The sequence below is a fragment of the Euprymna scolopes genome, chromosome 6 (assembly GCF_053919585.1).
Source record: "Euprymna scolopes isolate OS-2025 chromosome 6, ASM5391958v1, whole genome shotgun sequence".
Classification (NCBI taxonomy): Eukaryota; Metazoa; Mollusca; class Cephalopoda; order Sepiida; family Sepiolidae; genus Euprymna; species Euprymna scolopes.
In genome coordinates, this window is record NC_136487.1 from 158,062,949 (window position 1) to 158,079,390 (window position 16,442).

Genomic DNA, 16,442 nt, shown 5'->3' on the forward strand with positions numbered 1-16,442 from the left:
TAACTGAATTTTTTAAGGAACTAGGCTTTAAAATAATAATACAGACAAATTTAGATAGAGTAGATTTTTTAGATGCCACTCTAGATCTCGAGAAGAAAATACACAAACCCTTTCACAAACTAAATGAAAAACTCATGTATATAAATAAGGGTTCATGCCACCCACCCACAGTGTTTAAAAATATGGTAGCGAACATTAGCCAAAGGATTTCACGGCTTTCTTCGAACGCTGAAGTGTTCGAGAAAGCAGCACCATATTATAATGACGCACTGCATCAAAGTGGGTTCAATGAAAACATAAAATTTCAACAAACCCAGAATAAAGAAAATATAAAACGAAAGAGGAAACGGAAAATAATCTGGTTCTTACCTCCGTTTTCATTGAACACTAAAACTAGAGTAGGGCATTGTTTTCTTAGCCTTCTAGACAAACATTTTCCAAGAACACATAGACTACATAAACTTTTTAATAGAAACATGGTGAAAGTTAGTTACTCGACAGCTCCATCAATAAAGTCGATAATATCCAAAGAACCAAAAAAGATAGATAACGCAGGCTGCTCTTGCAGGACCAAAAATAGCTGTCCATTGGAGGGTAATTGTAAAGCTGAATCCCTTGTCTATGAGGCCACAGTAACGGAACAATCCACAAATATACCGGAAATATATATAGGTATGACAAAAGGCCAATTTAAACAAAGATATTATGCACATATGAGCTCCTTTAGAGCTAAAACAAGGATGAATACAGCATTAGCTACCCGCGTGTGGGAGCTTAAAGAAAAAAATACACCCTTTTCCATAAAATGGAGAAAAATAGAGCATAGACCAGCCTACGTCCCGGAATTAAGTCAATGCTCACTCTGTAACGCAGAGAAATACTACATCCTCCGGTCCATTCATGACCCAAAAATAAAATGTTTAAATGTGAGGAGTGAAGCTTTGAAAAGTTGCATACATAGAAGGAAGGGTCTCCTAATAAATTGGATCAATGAAAAGAACAACACTTAGATGTTGTTTTTATATATATATATATATATATAAGGAAAAAAAGTTGTAAATACATAAATAATTAGTCGGTAAACTTGGATTTTAATCGCAATTATATTATAGATTTTTAATTAATGTCATATATATATATATTATATTTTATAAATGTAATTTATAATCTATTTCGAATTTAAAACTATAGAAAAATATAATAATGTTAATAAACTAGGGAAATCACTTAGGATAGATAAATACTCACTTCCCCAAACCTTGAAAGATTTGGGTTTTTAAAAAATAATTTTTAAACGTATTTCGAAATTTTTAAACGTGATTCGATATAATTAAAAATATATTTTTAAAAACTTTAAACGTATTTTTGGAAATTTTTAAATGTTCGATATAATTAAACGAATTTTTAAGTTTTTAACCGATACCAATACATATTTTAAAGTTTTTATACATAAGGAAAGAGATTTTAAAATTAAATGGGGTTCAAATTAAAATCGATTCATATAAAAAAAACATTTTTTCGAACTTAGATCTTAAATTTAAATAATTCAAAGTTGAAAATTAGGTATTACATTACCCGATATATATATATATATATAGATATAGATAGATATAGATAGATAAAAAAAAAAAAAAAAAAAAGGGGGGGATTAAACAAAACGAGATTTGAACGTGGATTCGCGAGGTATATATACTTCACACTTCCGGTTATAAGATAGACGAATATTGGCTGAAGAGAGCTCGATAAGGATACCTTAAACGGGCCTTATTATCGGGCTTGAAACCGACGGTACCAATGACCTGTCTCAACTAACAACTTTCTGTACACAAAATATATATATATATATATATATATATATATATATATATATATATAATAGTAAACTGTTTTAAAAAAGACATTTAAGGTCTGTAAAAATGGTTGTATTCGAATCTACTGATTCGGACGTTTCTATTGTCAAATGGAGAATTGATCTAAAATTTTCATATTCAATTAGTTCATCTTAATTAGTTTTAATATAACGATCTACTAACTTTAAAAAGATTTTAAATGTATCTTAAAAATTACCCCAAAAAGTTTTGCACTACTTCTACGCCCTTCTAAGAAGATTAAAATCAATATATAATACAACTAAACCTTATGCCTAGAATCATCATTCTAATTACATGGCTTTTATTCTAGCAAATATCGCACATTTCAGGCTTAACCTTAACCCTGCATTAGTCCCATAGGGTGCTTTGTAACTCCCAACTTTGCTTAAGTGCTCATAATTCCCAGTTGGCAACTTATTTCTTTTCCTTCCCTCTCAATACTCTTCTGACTCGGTGAGGGTATAGCACATGTAGTATTCTGTAGTTGTATCTTAGTTTTGAAGGTATATCTAAGTTTTGAAGGTATATCTTAGTTTTGAAGGTATATCTTAGTTTTAAAGGTATATCTTAGTTTTGAAGGTATATCTTAGTTTTAAAGGTATATCTTAGTTTTAAAGGTATATCTTAGTTTGGAAGGTATATCTTAGTTTTGAAGGTATATCTTAGTTTGGAAGGTATATCTTAGTTTTGAAGGTATATCTTAGTTTTGAAGGTATATCTTAGTTTTGAAGGTATATCTTAGTTTTAAAGGTATATCTTAGTTTTGAAGGTATATCTTAGTTTTGAAGGTATACGTCGCTTTATCCTTCTGCGGTATCTAGTCACCACAGCTAACTATCATAGGTATGATTTTATGATTTATGTATTTTTGTATTTTTGCAGTGGGAATGAACATTTGTAGATATAAACGCATGTTATGTAAGATTAAGCTGGTCCGTAATATTTAATATAGGATTAATGTTTTGATATTTTCTTTATCATAAGTTTTGATGGGATTATTATTTTATTTACAATTTATTACTCTTTCAGTCTTGTTACTATGAGCTTAACCAATGTAATATCTATATGCTTGGATTACGATAAGGATTCAGAAGCTGTTGGATGCAACAAAAGTAAGTAGTTCAGAAGACGAAAAAATATTGGAATAGTCCTACCTCCTATAGTGAAGGCGATGAAAATTAGAAGAGGATGAACATGTTCATGACTCTGACTGCCATGAATCTGACTCAGATGATCTACTAGACCAACCCCAAATGAAAAAACAAAAAATTGATGGATGGAAGGGAAAAGACAGAAATAACATGTTGGAAGAAGAATGCTCCTAAGTTGCTAGCTCGTACTGTAACGTAATCCCCCATTGAGGAGCGTTAGAACTACGCTGAGGTAGCTTTGTATTCCCGGGTGACGCCAGATAACCCAAGGATTTAAGATAGAGAATATAAATATACATATTTTATTTCATGTCAAAATAGATATTGTTTGAAAACAAGAGAAATATATTTTTACGGCTAAAAGTTGACGACAGGAAATTTCACTTAGAACCTTATCTGGCCTTACATGAACCCAGAGTCGGGTGTCAGAATTGACATCTGTCCTTGAAATTGGTGAGAGAATTTCAGTGTGGGAACGGTGCCCACCCAGGGACCTGGGGCTTTCGATTTCGTGGAGATTTCGTGGCGAAATCTTATTGGCTGGGGGAGAATTTCCAACCCCATCCACTTACCTTACTATATATACGACTGATGTGCGAAAATTAATTAGAAGAGCGAGAAGAGTTGAGTCGAACAGAGTTCAGATCAGAGTAGAGAAGAGACGTGACCCCTCCCTACCTCATCCATCCGTCGGTCGCTGTCTATGAAGAAAGTTGAGACTTTGAAAAGAACTTAAAAATCTGAATAAGAATTGTAAAAACATTTGTACATAATTTTATGAGAATTAAGCTTTTGTAGATAGACTACAATCGTTGTCTTTCTTCCTGCCTGCCGCTTCGATATTCGCTTTCAGCATACGAGATCCAGTGAAATAAGAGTCCTAGCCACCTCCTCGAGGGAGGCGTTACAGTACTCGTTCTAGCGATGTTATCAAATTTACATCAAAACTAAAAGGACCAGCTCTAGATGCCAATTCTATTGCAGACTTCTGGGGAGTCTTCATTACGTTAGAAAGAATTGGTTTATTAGTAGAGCATACTAAATCGATAATCACGATGCAGAAAGGGAAGTATTGCTCAATCCTGTGGAACAAAAGGCACTGGTTGGCATGCTAATGCTAGCTGGTACATATCACGCTAGCAGACTGCACCTTGCTGATATTTGGAAAGCAGATGGTACTGGTATCGAGCTGTTAGGTTGACTATGTCACTGAATCGCTTTCGTTTTCTGCTGTGTTGTCTACGATTTGACAACAAAACAACACGCGAGGAAAAAAGTGGATTAGTTTATCCTAGTTAGGCAAATATTTTAGATGTTTGTTGAAAATTGCAAAAAGAACTACAGCCCATCAGAATATGTGACTATAAATAGAAATGCTGATAGCATTTAGGGGCCATTGTCCTTTTAGGCAACATATCTTCAGTAAACCAGGCAAATATGGTATCAAAATACATGCAAAAACTTTCTATGTATCTATATATAACATGGAGATATATGCCGGAATACAACCAGATGGGCCATTCAAGACTGAGAAGAAGTATAATTCATCACAGGCGGGGGGGCACAAGGCTTATTTCTGATATGTCTGGGTCTGCTAGAAATGTACCATTTGATAATTAGCATACCAGTTATCCACAACTGGAATCCCTAATTCATAACCATAAGTTGGCTGCAGCGGGGACCCCCAGAAAGAATAAACCTGAGATTCCCTCAGATTTCTTGGTGACAAAGAATAGACCATTTCCTGGACAGCATGTTTGGATTTGGAGAAAACCTTACATTAGACTCATACATACTAAAAGAATAAGTCACAAAAAAGATGTGGTGCTCATTAGCATCATTAGCATCATTAGCAGCATTAGCAGCATTAGCAGCATTAGCAGCATTAGCATCATTAGCATCATTAGCATCATTAGCAGCATGCACAATGATAAAAAGCAGAAACCTGAAATCATTACGTTTTATGATTCAACCAAAAGAGGAGTAGATGTGGCGCACATGATGATGAGTAAGTATAGTATTCTTTGCTCTCCTAAAGATCTCTTGTGTAAATTCGTATGTCCTTTATGTTCTCGATCCACAAAATAAAATGAAGCGCCGCCAATTCATCAAGAAAGTATGCCTGGTGCTATTAGAGGACACTCTAAAGAGGAGACTCCAGAACATCCGCCTGCATAAAGGTCTCAGAGTAATAGTTATGTAATACATTCATATTCATTTTTCTTGCTATTTCAATTTATGGAAACATTTTGTGTTCATCATAGATATTAGGAAATAACACCAACTGGTGTATCCTGTAGGTATTTTTATTTTTAATAAATGTGATGTAAATTCCGAATTTAAATTTTTTTCCATAGTTTTATAATTTATTTTATTGTATTATTTTATATTAATATCAACAAGCTACAAGTGATTTAAACTGTTCGATAGGGACTGTAGATATATCCTGAACCAGCAAGATAACTATATTTTACAAAATAATAACATTATAAAATTTTTGCATTGGAGTGCATAAACACCCCATGTGCTTGACCATATTTGGAACATCCAAGTGACTAAAGCAGCGTTAAGAGGAATCATGAACAAATTGAAATTCGGGTAATATTGCTTAATTGGTGTCTTGTGACAAAGATAAAGAATCCTTTTGCGGTGGAACTTTGGAGTGCTGATTTGAACGCCCGTCGCCGACCGCGATCGGATTCAAATTGAAATCTCTTTCTTCGTGACGAAAAGCAGGATAGATAAATAGATAGATAAATAGATAGATAGATAGAAACAGACAAACAAACAGATAGACAGACACATATTAAAAACAAAGAGATTGGAATGTTTTGTTTTCCACATGCCGGTGTCAGCAAAGCTTGATCCTTTTTGAACCAATGTACCCCGATTTTATAAACAATCTGCAGCCGTCACTTTATGTCAATCTGAGCAGTAAAGCTTGCAATAAACTGTTTTATGGCATCTGTACAGCTTGGTCATTATTTAATTTTATTTAAATTTGCTATTCTCGCCATTCCAAATTAGGCAATTCTTTTGTGACATTTCACTTTTTATTCGTGTATACACAATGTACCTTTTTGTTTAAAGTTTATATAATACTAGAATACCTGTGACCCTTTGGGCCAGTATATGTAATAGCTATCTATGGAATAATGAGCATATTAATTATGCCAAAATGTACCCGCTTGCGCATACAACAATGACCACCACTTTCACTATAAGAAATTACATTGTTTAATATAAGGAAAACTACTTGCGGAAAATTTAAATGCGATATTGGTTTTCAGCATATTCAAACACCTACAAAAATCGCCATTTTAAAGGAAAATATTGAGGTAAAAACCAAGTAAAAATTTACCAAAACATCTATTTTTATATTTGCTTAAAAAAGCTACATTATGTACAGTTTTGGTCATCCGTACCTTAACATTTGTCTGACGTCGCTTCTGCCGAATGGTTTTGTAAACAAAGAAGTGTGACTCTTAATGAAACCCAGTATGGTATAAATCAAATATCACAAGTACACGGCTATAATTTTTGCCCGTTTTTAACTGCAGTGAGACATGAACCCTCTACACGCGTCAAGAGTGCAGACTAAACGCCTTCTACCTGCGCAATCTAAGAAGATCTTAGGCATTACATGGCAGAACCGCGTTCTGAACAAAGACGTTCTTGCCAAATCAAATCTTCCAAGCAGGTTTGACCTCCTCTTGTTACATGAAAAGGCTTGTCCCCTTTTCATGAAAGTAAAAATAAAGAGAATTAGTTAAATGAAAATAAAATCAGATACAACGGGAATCGAACCCTGTAGATAAGTTTTAAAGAAGAATAGGTTTTAAACGGAATGTCCAGTAAATTGTTGATTCTGTTAAAATATTTAATAAATACAAATTTGGCTGGAAACTATTCACCTTTCAAATTGTATTAATATGAACTTTGTGTTTATAAAACTGTACAACTGTCTCTCTCTTTATATATACTTGTTAATGTCTCCATCTCTTACAGCATGAACACTCCTAAGACTCTAATCTCTCCTAAGACTGTCTATCACTGTAGACTTTCTAATACAAACAAGAACACTAAATAAGAACAACGAAACATATACGAATGTTTATTAATTTCTTCTAATAATAATAACCACCCCAGAGACGTCTGTGTTGGCTAGAATACGTTGTTCGCATGCAGGATGGCCGAATCCCCAAAGACATCCTGTATGGCGAGCATTCAGCTAGCAGCAGACCAACCGGTAGATTATTCCTCAGAATTAAGGGTGTGTGCAAAAGGGACTTAAAATCTGGCAACATCAACCCTGTTGACCTTGAATCCTACACTGCAGACTGTGACTCCTAGAGGGTCAAAGTCAAGAAGTGTGCCCGGCTGAGCGAGGAGAGAAGAAGTGAACAGTGGGAGATGAAGAGAGGCAGGCACAAAAGGACAACATCAGCAGCAGCATCGGCAGAGCATGACAGAGGGCATCCATGCGGGAAGTGCAACAGAATCTGCCACTTCCGCATCGGTCTGCTCTGTCACAGCAACAACTACCACTACTCATGACAACCTTCAAGCGCGATTCTCCATCGTCTATCTAGACGGAAGGACGCCAACAACAAAACTGAACATTTAAATAAAAGTTTTGTTTAAACGCAGGGAGGAAGTTATGCAAGTTAACTACTGATTCACAAAAATCTATAGATATATCCAGCCGATAATACATTGCATTTTATGAATGGCATCCAAGAGAACTCATCTAGCTACAACCATTGTCAATAAATACCCTTCTTCACGTTAATTTTTCTACATCGTAACCAACCATTCTTAATGCACTTTTACCAGGAATTCAATGACACATTTCTGCTTCTGTGGCACGTCTATAACAGGGATTGATTTTTTAGTCTCACACCCTCAATAAATGCAACAGAAGAAACAATTAGAAGGCATTACTTTACAGGGTGGAACGATAATTGTCGCCCCAAAGGAAAAAAAAAATTGTCGCCCAAAAGGAAAAAAAAAACCCCAAAACAAAACAAAACACTACAGCTTTATTTTAAAACTTTTATCGAAAAAATCAATTCAGGAAACTTGATTATGTAGTAGAGCTGACGTCTATTCAATGTAGCCCCCCTTGAGCCTCAATCCCTACCTTGATACGGGTCCGGAACTGGGAGCATACCTGTTACACAAGCACCGACGCAGAAGGGGAGCTAGTGAGAGAAAGGTACAAAGTCGTGGCACTCTTTCTGATGCCAAGCTTGGGTTTCTTTGGACATGCGCTGGCGCCGAGTCCTGCTGCCACACCCAGGGTCTGCTAGCGTCCACCTGATTGCACCGAGGGATTATCACACTCTTCAGCGAATCCAGGTACATTTTGGTGTTGACTTTCAAGCCGTCTTCAAAGAGATGAGGTGGCATGATGTGACCCTTACTTGAAACCACACTAAAGACTATAACCGTGCCCGTAATCTTTGTTTTCATCACCGTCAACATATCCCTGTTATTCATGGCAATCCAGCAATGCATTTTGTGGGCGCTGGCAATGGTCCTGTTTTCATAACTTGGATCGTAGAGAGCATGAAATGTACTGCGTCGCATCTCCGATCTCGCTCGTTGAACATTGTGTCACTCTCAGAAGGCTCCTATCGCTCTTAAAATTTTTACACAACTGGCCAACTAGTAGATGATCTGTAACAACAAACAAACAAGTTTTCATCAAACGGAAATGGAATCTTCTTTCCTACGGCGACAATTTTATCGTTTCACCCTGTATTTCAATGTAATTCCACTAATAAAACTGTGTTTTAGAAACGCATATACGGGTGGATATTATTGCTGGTGAATTGTTCAAACATTTTAAATCATAATTACTATGTTTTGGAATTTTTGCAATATAAGCTATTAATATCTGTAATCTTTGATTAATATAAATAATTCATTATAGAACTTGTCTTTAAACGCAACTGTAAAGCATATCCTAGAAACATTGTTCATTGCAAATAACTTACCTAATGGCGTCTGTTCTGCGTTCAGCATAATCGACTGAGTTTTCGTCCACATCATTCATGTAACCATAAGTACGGAGATATTCCTATCAGAAAAAAAAAGCAAAAACAAACACACAATTAGAATTAAATATATAAAAAAAGGTAAATTATTTTGTCTCTTTGGACATCGTTTGTTTGATTGTAACTTAAAAATCAAATCTTTCAGAATCCAAATTATATTCTGCTTATTGCTTTCTTCATTTATCCATGCGTTACACTGCTTCCAAAAAGGCCAAATTCGCAAAATTTGGCTTTAAAATCTGGCAACCCCGGACAAGAATATGAGAGTGAACCCCCTTTTGATGTAGGCTCGTTTTCAATTATAATCATTATAATAATAATATATGACAATTGTTGTAATGGTGTGAGAAAGGAAGTCTCCGACGTGTACCCGTTCTTCACCAGAGAAAGATGTCAGATAAACGTTATGTAAAGAAAGGAACATTCGAAAAAAAAAAAAATGGGCAAGAAAGACAACCATTTCCTGTCAAGATGTGCTAGTCTGACGGAATAAATTAAAGATTGTATTTTACAATGTGATAATATTATTTGTGTTAAAATATGTAGCACACTATTACTTTCTGAGTATTTATTAGTATTTATTAATTTATCTCATTGTGGTTACTTCTATATTTAAAATACAATGGGCAATATTTTCATAAAAATATCTGTAAACTCATATTTGCTGCGTGTTAGATTTTCTGCCCATAAAATAAATTGGCTTTATAATCTAGCAACCCTGGACAAGAATATGACAGTGTGTAACGCTGTTGCTTGCCCGGGTAATACCAATTCACCCTGCTACGGGCTAAGAGTTTCTAATATCATTATAATAATATGTGACCATTGTTGTAATAATGTGAGAAACGAACTAGTAGTTTCGACATGCATCCGTTCTTCACCAGAGAAAGATGTCAGCTAAACGTTACGTAAAGAAAGGAACATTCGAAGACAACACCACCAAAAAAAAAAAAAGAAAAAAGAAAGACTAAAAGTAACAAAACAAACAAACAAACAAACAAACAAACAAACAAATTTCACAAAAAAAGAACATTATCTGTCAAGAAGTGCTAAACTGACGCAGTAAATTAAATATTATTGAACTATGTAGCACAATATTACTTTCTGAGTAATTTTTTTTTTTTTTTTTTTTTTTTACAAAGGCGTCACCACATTATCAAGGCCCAGAGGCCACTCAAGGATAAGGTTTAAAGAGTGTACAGTAGAAATTGGTCAATATAGTAATCATTAGTAATGAAAATTTGGTAAATTTGATAACTTATATGGAACGGCTCATCAAGAACTTATTTACTTTAGACTTGAACACAACCATATTGTAGTCATCCGGAAAGCAGGAAAACGGAAGACAATTCCACAGGCGTGCAGTTCTAAGAAAGAAGCTTTGTTCATGGAATCTACGTTTAGGTTTAGGCACAGATAAAGAGTGGGGGAAATTATTGATAGTGTTTACAGCTAGACGAGTGTTTCTTGTGAAAGTTTGGCGAGGGGGGACCATAGATTGAAGCTCAGTTGAACACTTTCCATGAAAATAACGATACATCAGAGACAAACTCGCAACATCTCTTCTGTGAGATAGAGGTTGCAAGGAGGAGAAAAGGACATCTCCTACGAGGCTACGAAGTCTATTTTGAACTCTATCAAGGCAGGACAAGTCCTTTCTAGCAGCTCCTGCCCAGATGTGGCAACAGTATTCCATCCTTGGACGTACCTGGCTCTTATATAGGTAGAGAATAGCATCAGCAGTGAGATATCTACTGGATCGATAGAAAGATCCCACCATTTTTCCAGCGGCCTTGGCAACAGATTTGATATACATGTTCCATTTAAGATCAGGAGTAATGGTCAAGCCCAGAAGCTTGTCAAAACTTGAGGCCTCCTGAAGACGAGAGCCATTCATTTCAATTGATGACAAATGTGAATTAGAATGTTGATGATGTAAAGAGAGAAGCTTGGTTTTAGATGCATTAAAAGTAACCAGCCACTCCTTTCCCCATTGTACAACGTGCTCAAGATCAGAGGAGAGAGAATTGGAGAGAACTTGGTCGTTTACTGTCTTAGATGTGCTACCATAAATGGTAGTGTCGTCAGCATAAATGTCTACAAATGATGTAAGGATATGATTTGGAAGATCATTAATGTAGATCAGGAAAAGAGTTGGGCCCAGGATGGATCCCTGAGGGACACCGGCATTAATACTGTGAGCTTCTGATTTTTGCCCCTCAACTACTACTCTTATGAACCTATCAGAGAGAAATGATTTAATAATTGAGAAGACTTTTCCAGCTATACCATAGCTAGCGATCTTATGAAGTAAACCTTTATGCCATACCCTATCAAAGGCTTTAGATATGTCAAGAGCAATTGCCCTAGAAAGATTGCCACCGTCGAGAGATTTGCTAATCCTATGCGATATAACTGTAAGGACATCTGCTGTAGATCTAGCAGAACGGAAACCATATTGAGTGTCACTAAGAAGGTTATTTTTGTTGAGATGTTTGATTACTTCTGTATTTAACACAGATTCTAGCAACTTACTCATGACGCACAGGAGACTTATTGGCCTGTACTGAGAGGGGGATGAGCGATCACCTGAATTCTTAAATACAGGGCATACTGATGAGATTTTCCAGGGAGATGGGAAACTATTCTCCTTAAGACAACGTTTAAACAGTTTTGTAAGTATTAGTACTTATTAATTTATCTCATTTGGGTCACTTCTATATCTAAAATACAGTGGACATTATTTTCATAAAAAAGATTTATAAATTCATATTTGCTGCGTTTTATTAGTTTTTTTTTCTGCCCGAAATATTTTTTTTTGCGCTAACCAGAAAAAGTATCAGTTTTATTAAAACTTATTTGTTGATTTAATATATTTTTTTATTCCGTGGAATTTCTACGGGTCCCACTCGTATATAATATTAATTTACTGATCAAATGTCATATATAAAGATAGAAGGGTAAATTTTAAGATAGATATGTATATGCAGATGGAATGACATTAGTTTAGTAGAAAAAAGCTAGCTAGCTAGCTAGCTAGCTAGATAGATATATATTTTACAATAGAAATACCGTATTTATTTGGAATTGGTCTGATGAAAGACTAAAATAAATAAAAAAAACGGAACTATCAATTGTCTTCTAGATTTTCTGGTTTAGCATCGTTGAAAAAAAAAAAAAAAGAAAAGAGATAGGAGAATACAATTAAACAAAAGATGATTCGTAAAGTGCGTCCACTAAATCTGCGCGCTTAGCAATGGGAATCACTGCAATATGAAAGTACGTCACGTCTTTTCTTATTTCTACCGGAAGTGTGAATTACTGATCCAAATTTTTTAAAGCCAAGAACGGTTCATGTGTCGCAATTCAATGGATGCCCGTCTATCGGAATGACGAGGACTAGTTGATCAGCCTGGAGGCATAAAGGAAAGGTTGCGCAATCTCTAACCACAAACGGCACTGTTTGATTTCAATTGTAAGGAGAGGTCCTGGACGACTGTAAACAATGCTGCGATAATCGGAGAGCAAATACAGCACCCGGAATTTCTAAATGGTCACCCACTTTAGTACTGATCAGGCCCAACGTTGCTTAACTTCGGTGATCTAACGGGAACCGGTGTGTATACGTGATTATGTCGTGTGTCGCAATTCACTTTCATGTTATTTAAAGCTTAATTATAACAAAATAATATAAACACGGCAGACCGACCGAGACTCTTACAGAGATAGGAGTATTCATCTTTTAAAAAAAAAAGAAGAAAAATACTTCTTGGAAATGTTCGTAGTAATTCGTCCTCGCTCTCCCATGCGACGCAAAGCGACTCCCACATCAAAACCTCCATTAATGTCTCTAAACTCTTGTGGGAACGTAGTGAAACTTACAGAATATAAACTCTCATAGTGCTGTGAATCTGTGTTTAAAAGAAATAGATGATGATGATGATCTTCAGTTTCATGAAAAGAACTAGAAAATACTCCCTGGAAATGTGTATCAATAATTCTCCTCTCATGTACTTGGAGTCCGCATTACTCCTACATTTATGTTCCACCCAACTCTTGGATTAAAATCTCCCAGAATTTTTTGGCTTAATTCCTATTCTTAGACTACATTTTAGCTTTTCGGTTCTCGGTACGAAAAGAGAAATCCTTTTAACCAGGGGCAATTTTATCTTTGTCTAAATTCAGAGTGCATCTCCGTGGGGAGCTGGATTTTAACTACAGGGTGGTCAAAAAGTCAGGTAACATTTTAAAGAAAAACGATATTAGCAATACACGTATATTTAAGTACCATACATTGAAATATAAAATGAAACAAACATGAAATATGTTTATTTTGTTAATTGTCGTCCATTTCTCTCTATCAATCGCTGGAAGCGATTAACCACTGATTGTGTAACACGTGTAAGCATGTCAGCTGATATCCGCGCAATCTCCTCTTCAATAAATAACTTTAAAGACGCTATTGTATCAGGCTTCTTGCCATAAACGCTATCCTTTACATAGCCCCAAAGCCAGAAATCAGGAGAGGTAAGATCCGGAGATCTGGCTGGCCATTCAACTGGGCCACGGCGACCAATCCATCGTTGTGGAAAAATTTTATCCAAGAAATAATATTAAACGAATAGAGATTATAATGGATCATATTGTTTTTTCTACCTTTAACATGTTACCTGACTTTTTGACCACCCTGTATATGAAAGCGACCTTGTGTCTAACTTTGTCACCGTGGAGAGATAAGTAAACTATTACCTGACTCAAATCAACCAATGAAATGATGACGCGAAGACAATCATTACAAACGCGAATAAAAGGTAGGTTGCCCATTATTTTCAAACGAAATTCAATAAAATTTGAGACCCATTAACAAGAAACAAATTTTACAAACTTTATTTTATAATGAGCTTTTTAGTTTAAATGATATAAACCGTATATAAATTTTAAAAAGAGAAGAAAACAGAAACACGTCAAAATAATACGTCTATTTAATCTGTGCGCTAAAAGATGAAAATGTTTGCCGTATGTAAATATACTTCTTTTTACGCTATTTCTACCGGAAGTTTGAATTAGTAAAATTAAGATTCTGATGCTAAGACCTTGTTCGTATATTGAAATCCAATACAATGATATTTAAAGCCGAATTATGACAGACCAACTTGAAACATAACAGACTGATAGATTACTCATCTAAAAAAAGTTCGAAATACTCCTTGAAAACGCTTAGCTATATTTGCCATTGGCGTCCTATGTTATTTACTTCGATACTCACATTAAAACACATATATTAGTGCCCAACTTTACTTTTGTGGGAAGGCAATGAGACTTCTAGAAAAGAAAAATTCACTCACGTCAAGATTTAAATCATATGAACTTGGTCTTATCCCCTGTCCAGCGCTGTCAGGAGTTACACATTGTGAATATGATACTAATAAATAAAATGATACTAATAAAGCGCCGCCTAGCCTCGAATATGTTAGCAAAAGGGGTAGTCAATTTCCATTCAAATCAAGTCAGGAATGTCTCGAGTAAAACAGCAGAGTTGTCCTAAGAATTATATACGTAAACTTTGCCAACTAAGTTTCTGGTAAACACAAAAAAAAAAAAAAATTAAATAAAAAGTTCGCTTTTATTTGTTATGTATGCATTCTAAGATAGCGAAACTCTAGCAGTGTCAGAAATCTCGTGAAAACTATTGAATAATTCCACCCGCTATCTTTCGAAGCTTATAACTCCTCGAAAAATGTAATTCAAGCCCTAATTTGTTTTCAATTAAAGGAGCAATGACCAAGGTTTCAGTAAAAAAAAAACAACAAAAAAACAAAAAACAAAAAGAAAAAACAAAAACAAAAAAAACAACGTGTTTTTTTAAAAAAAAGTTTTAAACTTCGGACTTTACAGGTAAATTTCTAAAAAACACTCTTTTTTTGTTTTAAATTTGAATATATTATTTATTGATCTCTTATCTTCAATTTGTGATATATAAAACTTTGGTACATAAATTAATTATTTACTTTTTAATAGACATTTGAAAATGGGATGGACGTGAATTAAAAAAAACGTTTGTCTAAAATATTATATTCGGTTTATTATAAAGAGCATAAAATTTCACATTGACCCTGAAAATATCGTAAAAATAGAATCAATAGAAAAATTTTGATAGATTTTTAAGGTTTAAAAATTGAAAAATACTGAACTCGTAACATTTAATTAATTTCATTACTATTTTTTAAAAAATATTTCTATTACTTTTTATACAACTTTAATGGTTTATTTTGGAAGTATAATCCATAAAGAAAATAAACAACCCACCTTTAATAGAGAAATTACGAGTTTTTTTATATTTTATTTGTAGTTTCGTGTTAAGGGTGCCAAAAATTTCTACAAAAATTCTGATACACCTAGCGAAACTCCGAGAATAAAAAAAAAATTCACTCACGTCAACATTTAAATCATATGAACTTGGTGTTATCTCCTGTTCAGCGCTGCCAGGAGTTACATATTGCGAGGACGGATTCCCAGCCACTGCGGACCAAGTAAGAAGAAATACAAACAACGTCAACATTTTTCTCTTTGTTCCTGATGCGTTTCAAGAGAGTTTCTCCAATCTCACTAAATCTCGCTTCTATTTATATACAGACTTATTGGGTCGACATTCCTGTAGCAGCTGGACATTTAAAGGATGATGACGTCATATCTTCATTTGATCACACTTTCACATCAAAAATGATTTCAAGTCATTAAAAGGACAATTCAGATTTCAAACTGATTAAATTTAAAAAAACAAAACTCAAAATGATAAAAAGTTTCGCATCAATAATTTTTCTCTTTTTCCATAAACGTTTTGACGATTTATCTTGAGAATTTGAAAATTTGCGATATAATTTCATTGTTTTTTTTTTAATTTTAAATGTTTGGATTTAATGGAAAATATTGATTAGCCAATTTTTCTGTCTATGGAACAAAATACAACGAGAATGCGTCCATGTTGCATGCAACATAGCCGCTTTCATATTCTAGCCATTTAAACCATTATTTAAAACCCTCTCCAAGTGTTGCTAATCAAGAACTGGTAATCTCCTACACCCTTATCCAAGAGTGGCTTTTAGACCTTGATAAGCAATTTTCTTTCAGGTTATCCCGAGAACATTTTTTATGTTTTAAACCAACTTAAGAATGTTAGAAATGTACAATGAAATTTCATTTTGTGTTCATTTTTATTCGTGAAATCTTTATTATTCATTATTAAATTGTTAAGAGAGTTTTAACTTACAATTTCCGTATCATATATTCTTGTTCTTGTTAAGAATTTCTTTCAAACCAAAATTTAATATGAATCGTTTGTCCTACATTGCAATTTGCCC

The 16,442-nt window shown here is 34.4% G+C and overlaps 1 protein-coding gene across 1 annotated transcript in view; it reads right to left on the minus strand.

The window, feature by feature from the left end:
* LOC145278085 (collagenase 3-like) overlaps positions 1–16,008 on the minus strand; it is a 28,402-nt gene extending 12,394 nt beyond the window's left edge. Inside the window, exons 1-2 of the mRNA XM_080130350.1 lie at positions 15,518–16,008; positions 9,025–9,107 (exon numbers count right to left, since the gene is read on the minus strand). Coding sequence (XP_079986476.1) covers positions 9,025–9,107; positions 15,518–15,643 — 209 coding nt within the window. The 5' untranslated portion in view covers positions 15,644–16,008. The remainder of the gene's footprint in view (positions 1–9,024; positions 9,108–15,517) is intronic.
* Between the last annotated feature and the right edge of the window lie 434 nt (positions 16,009–16,442).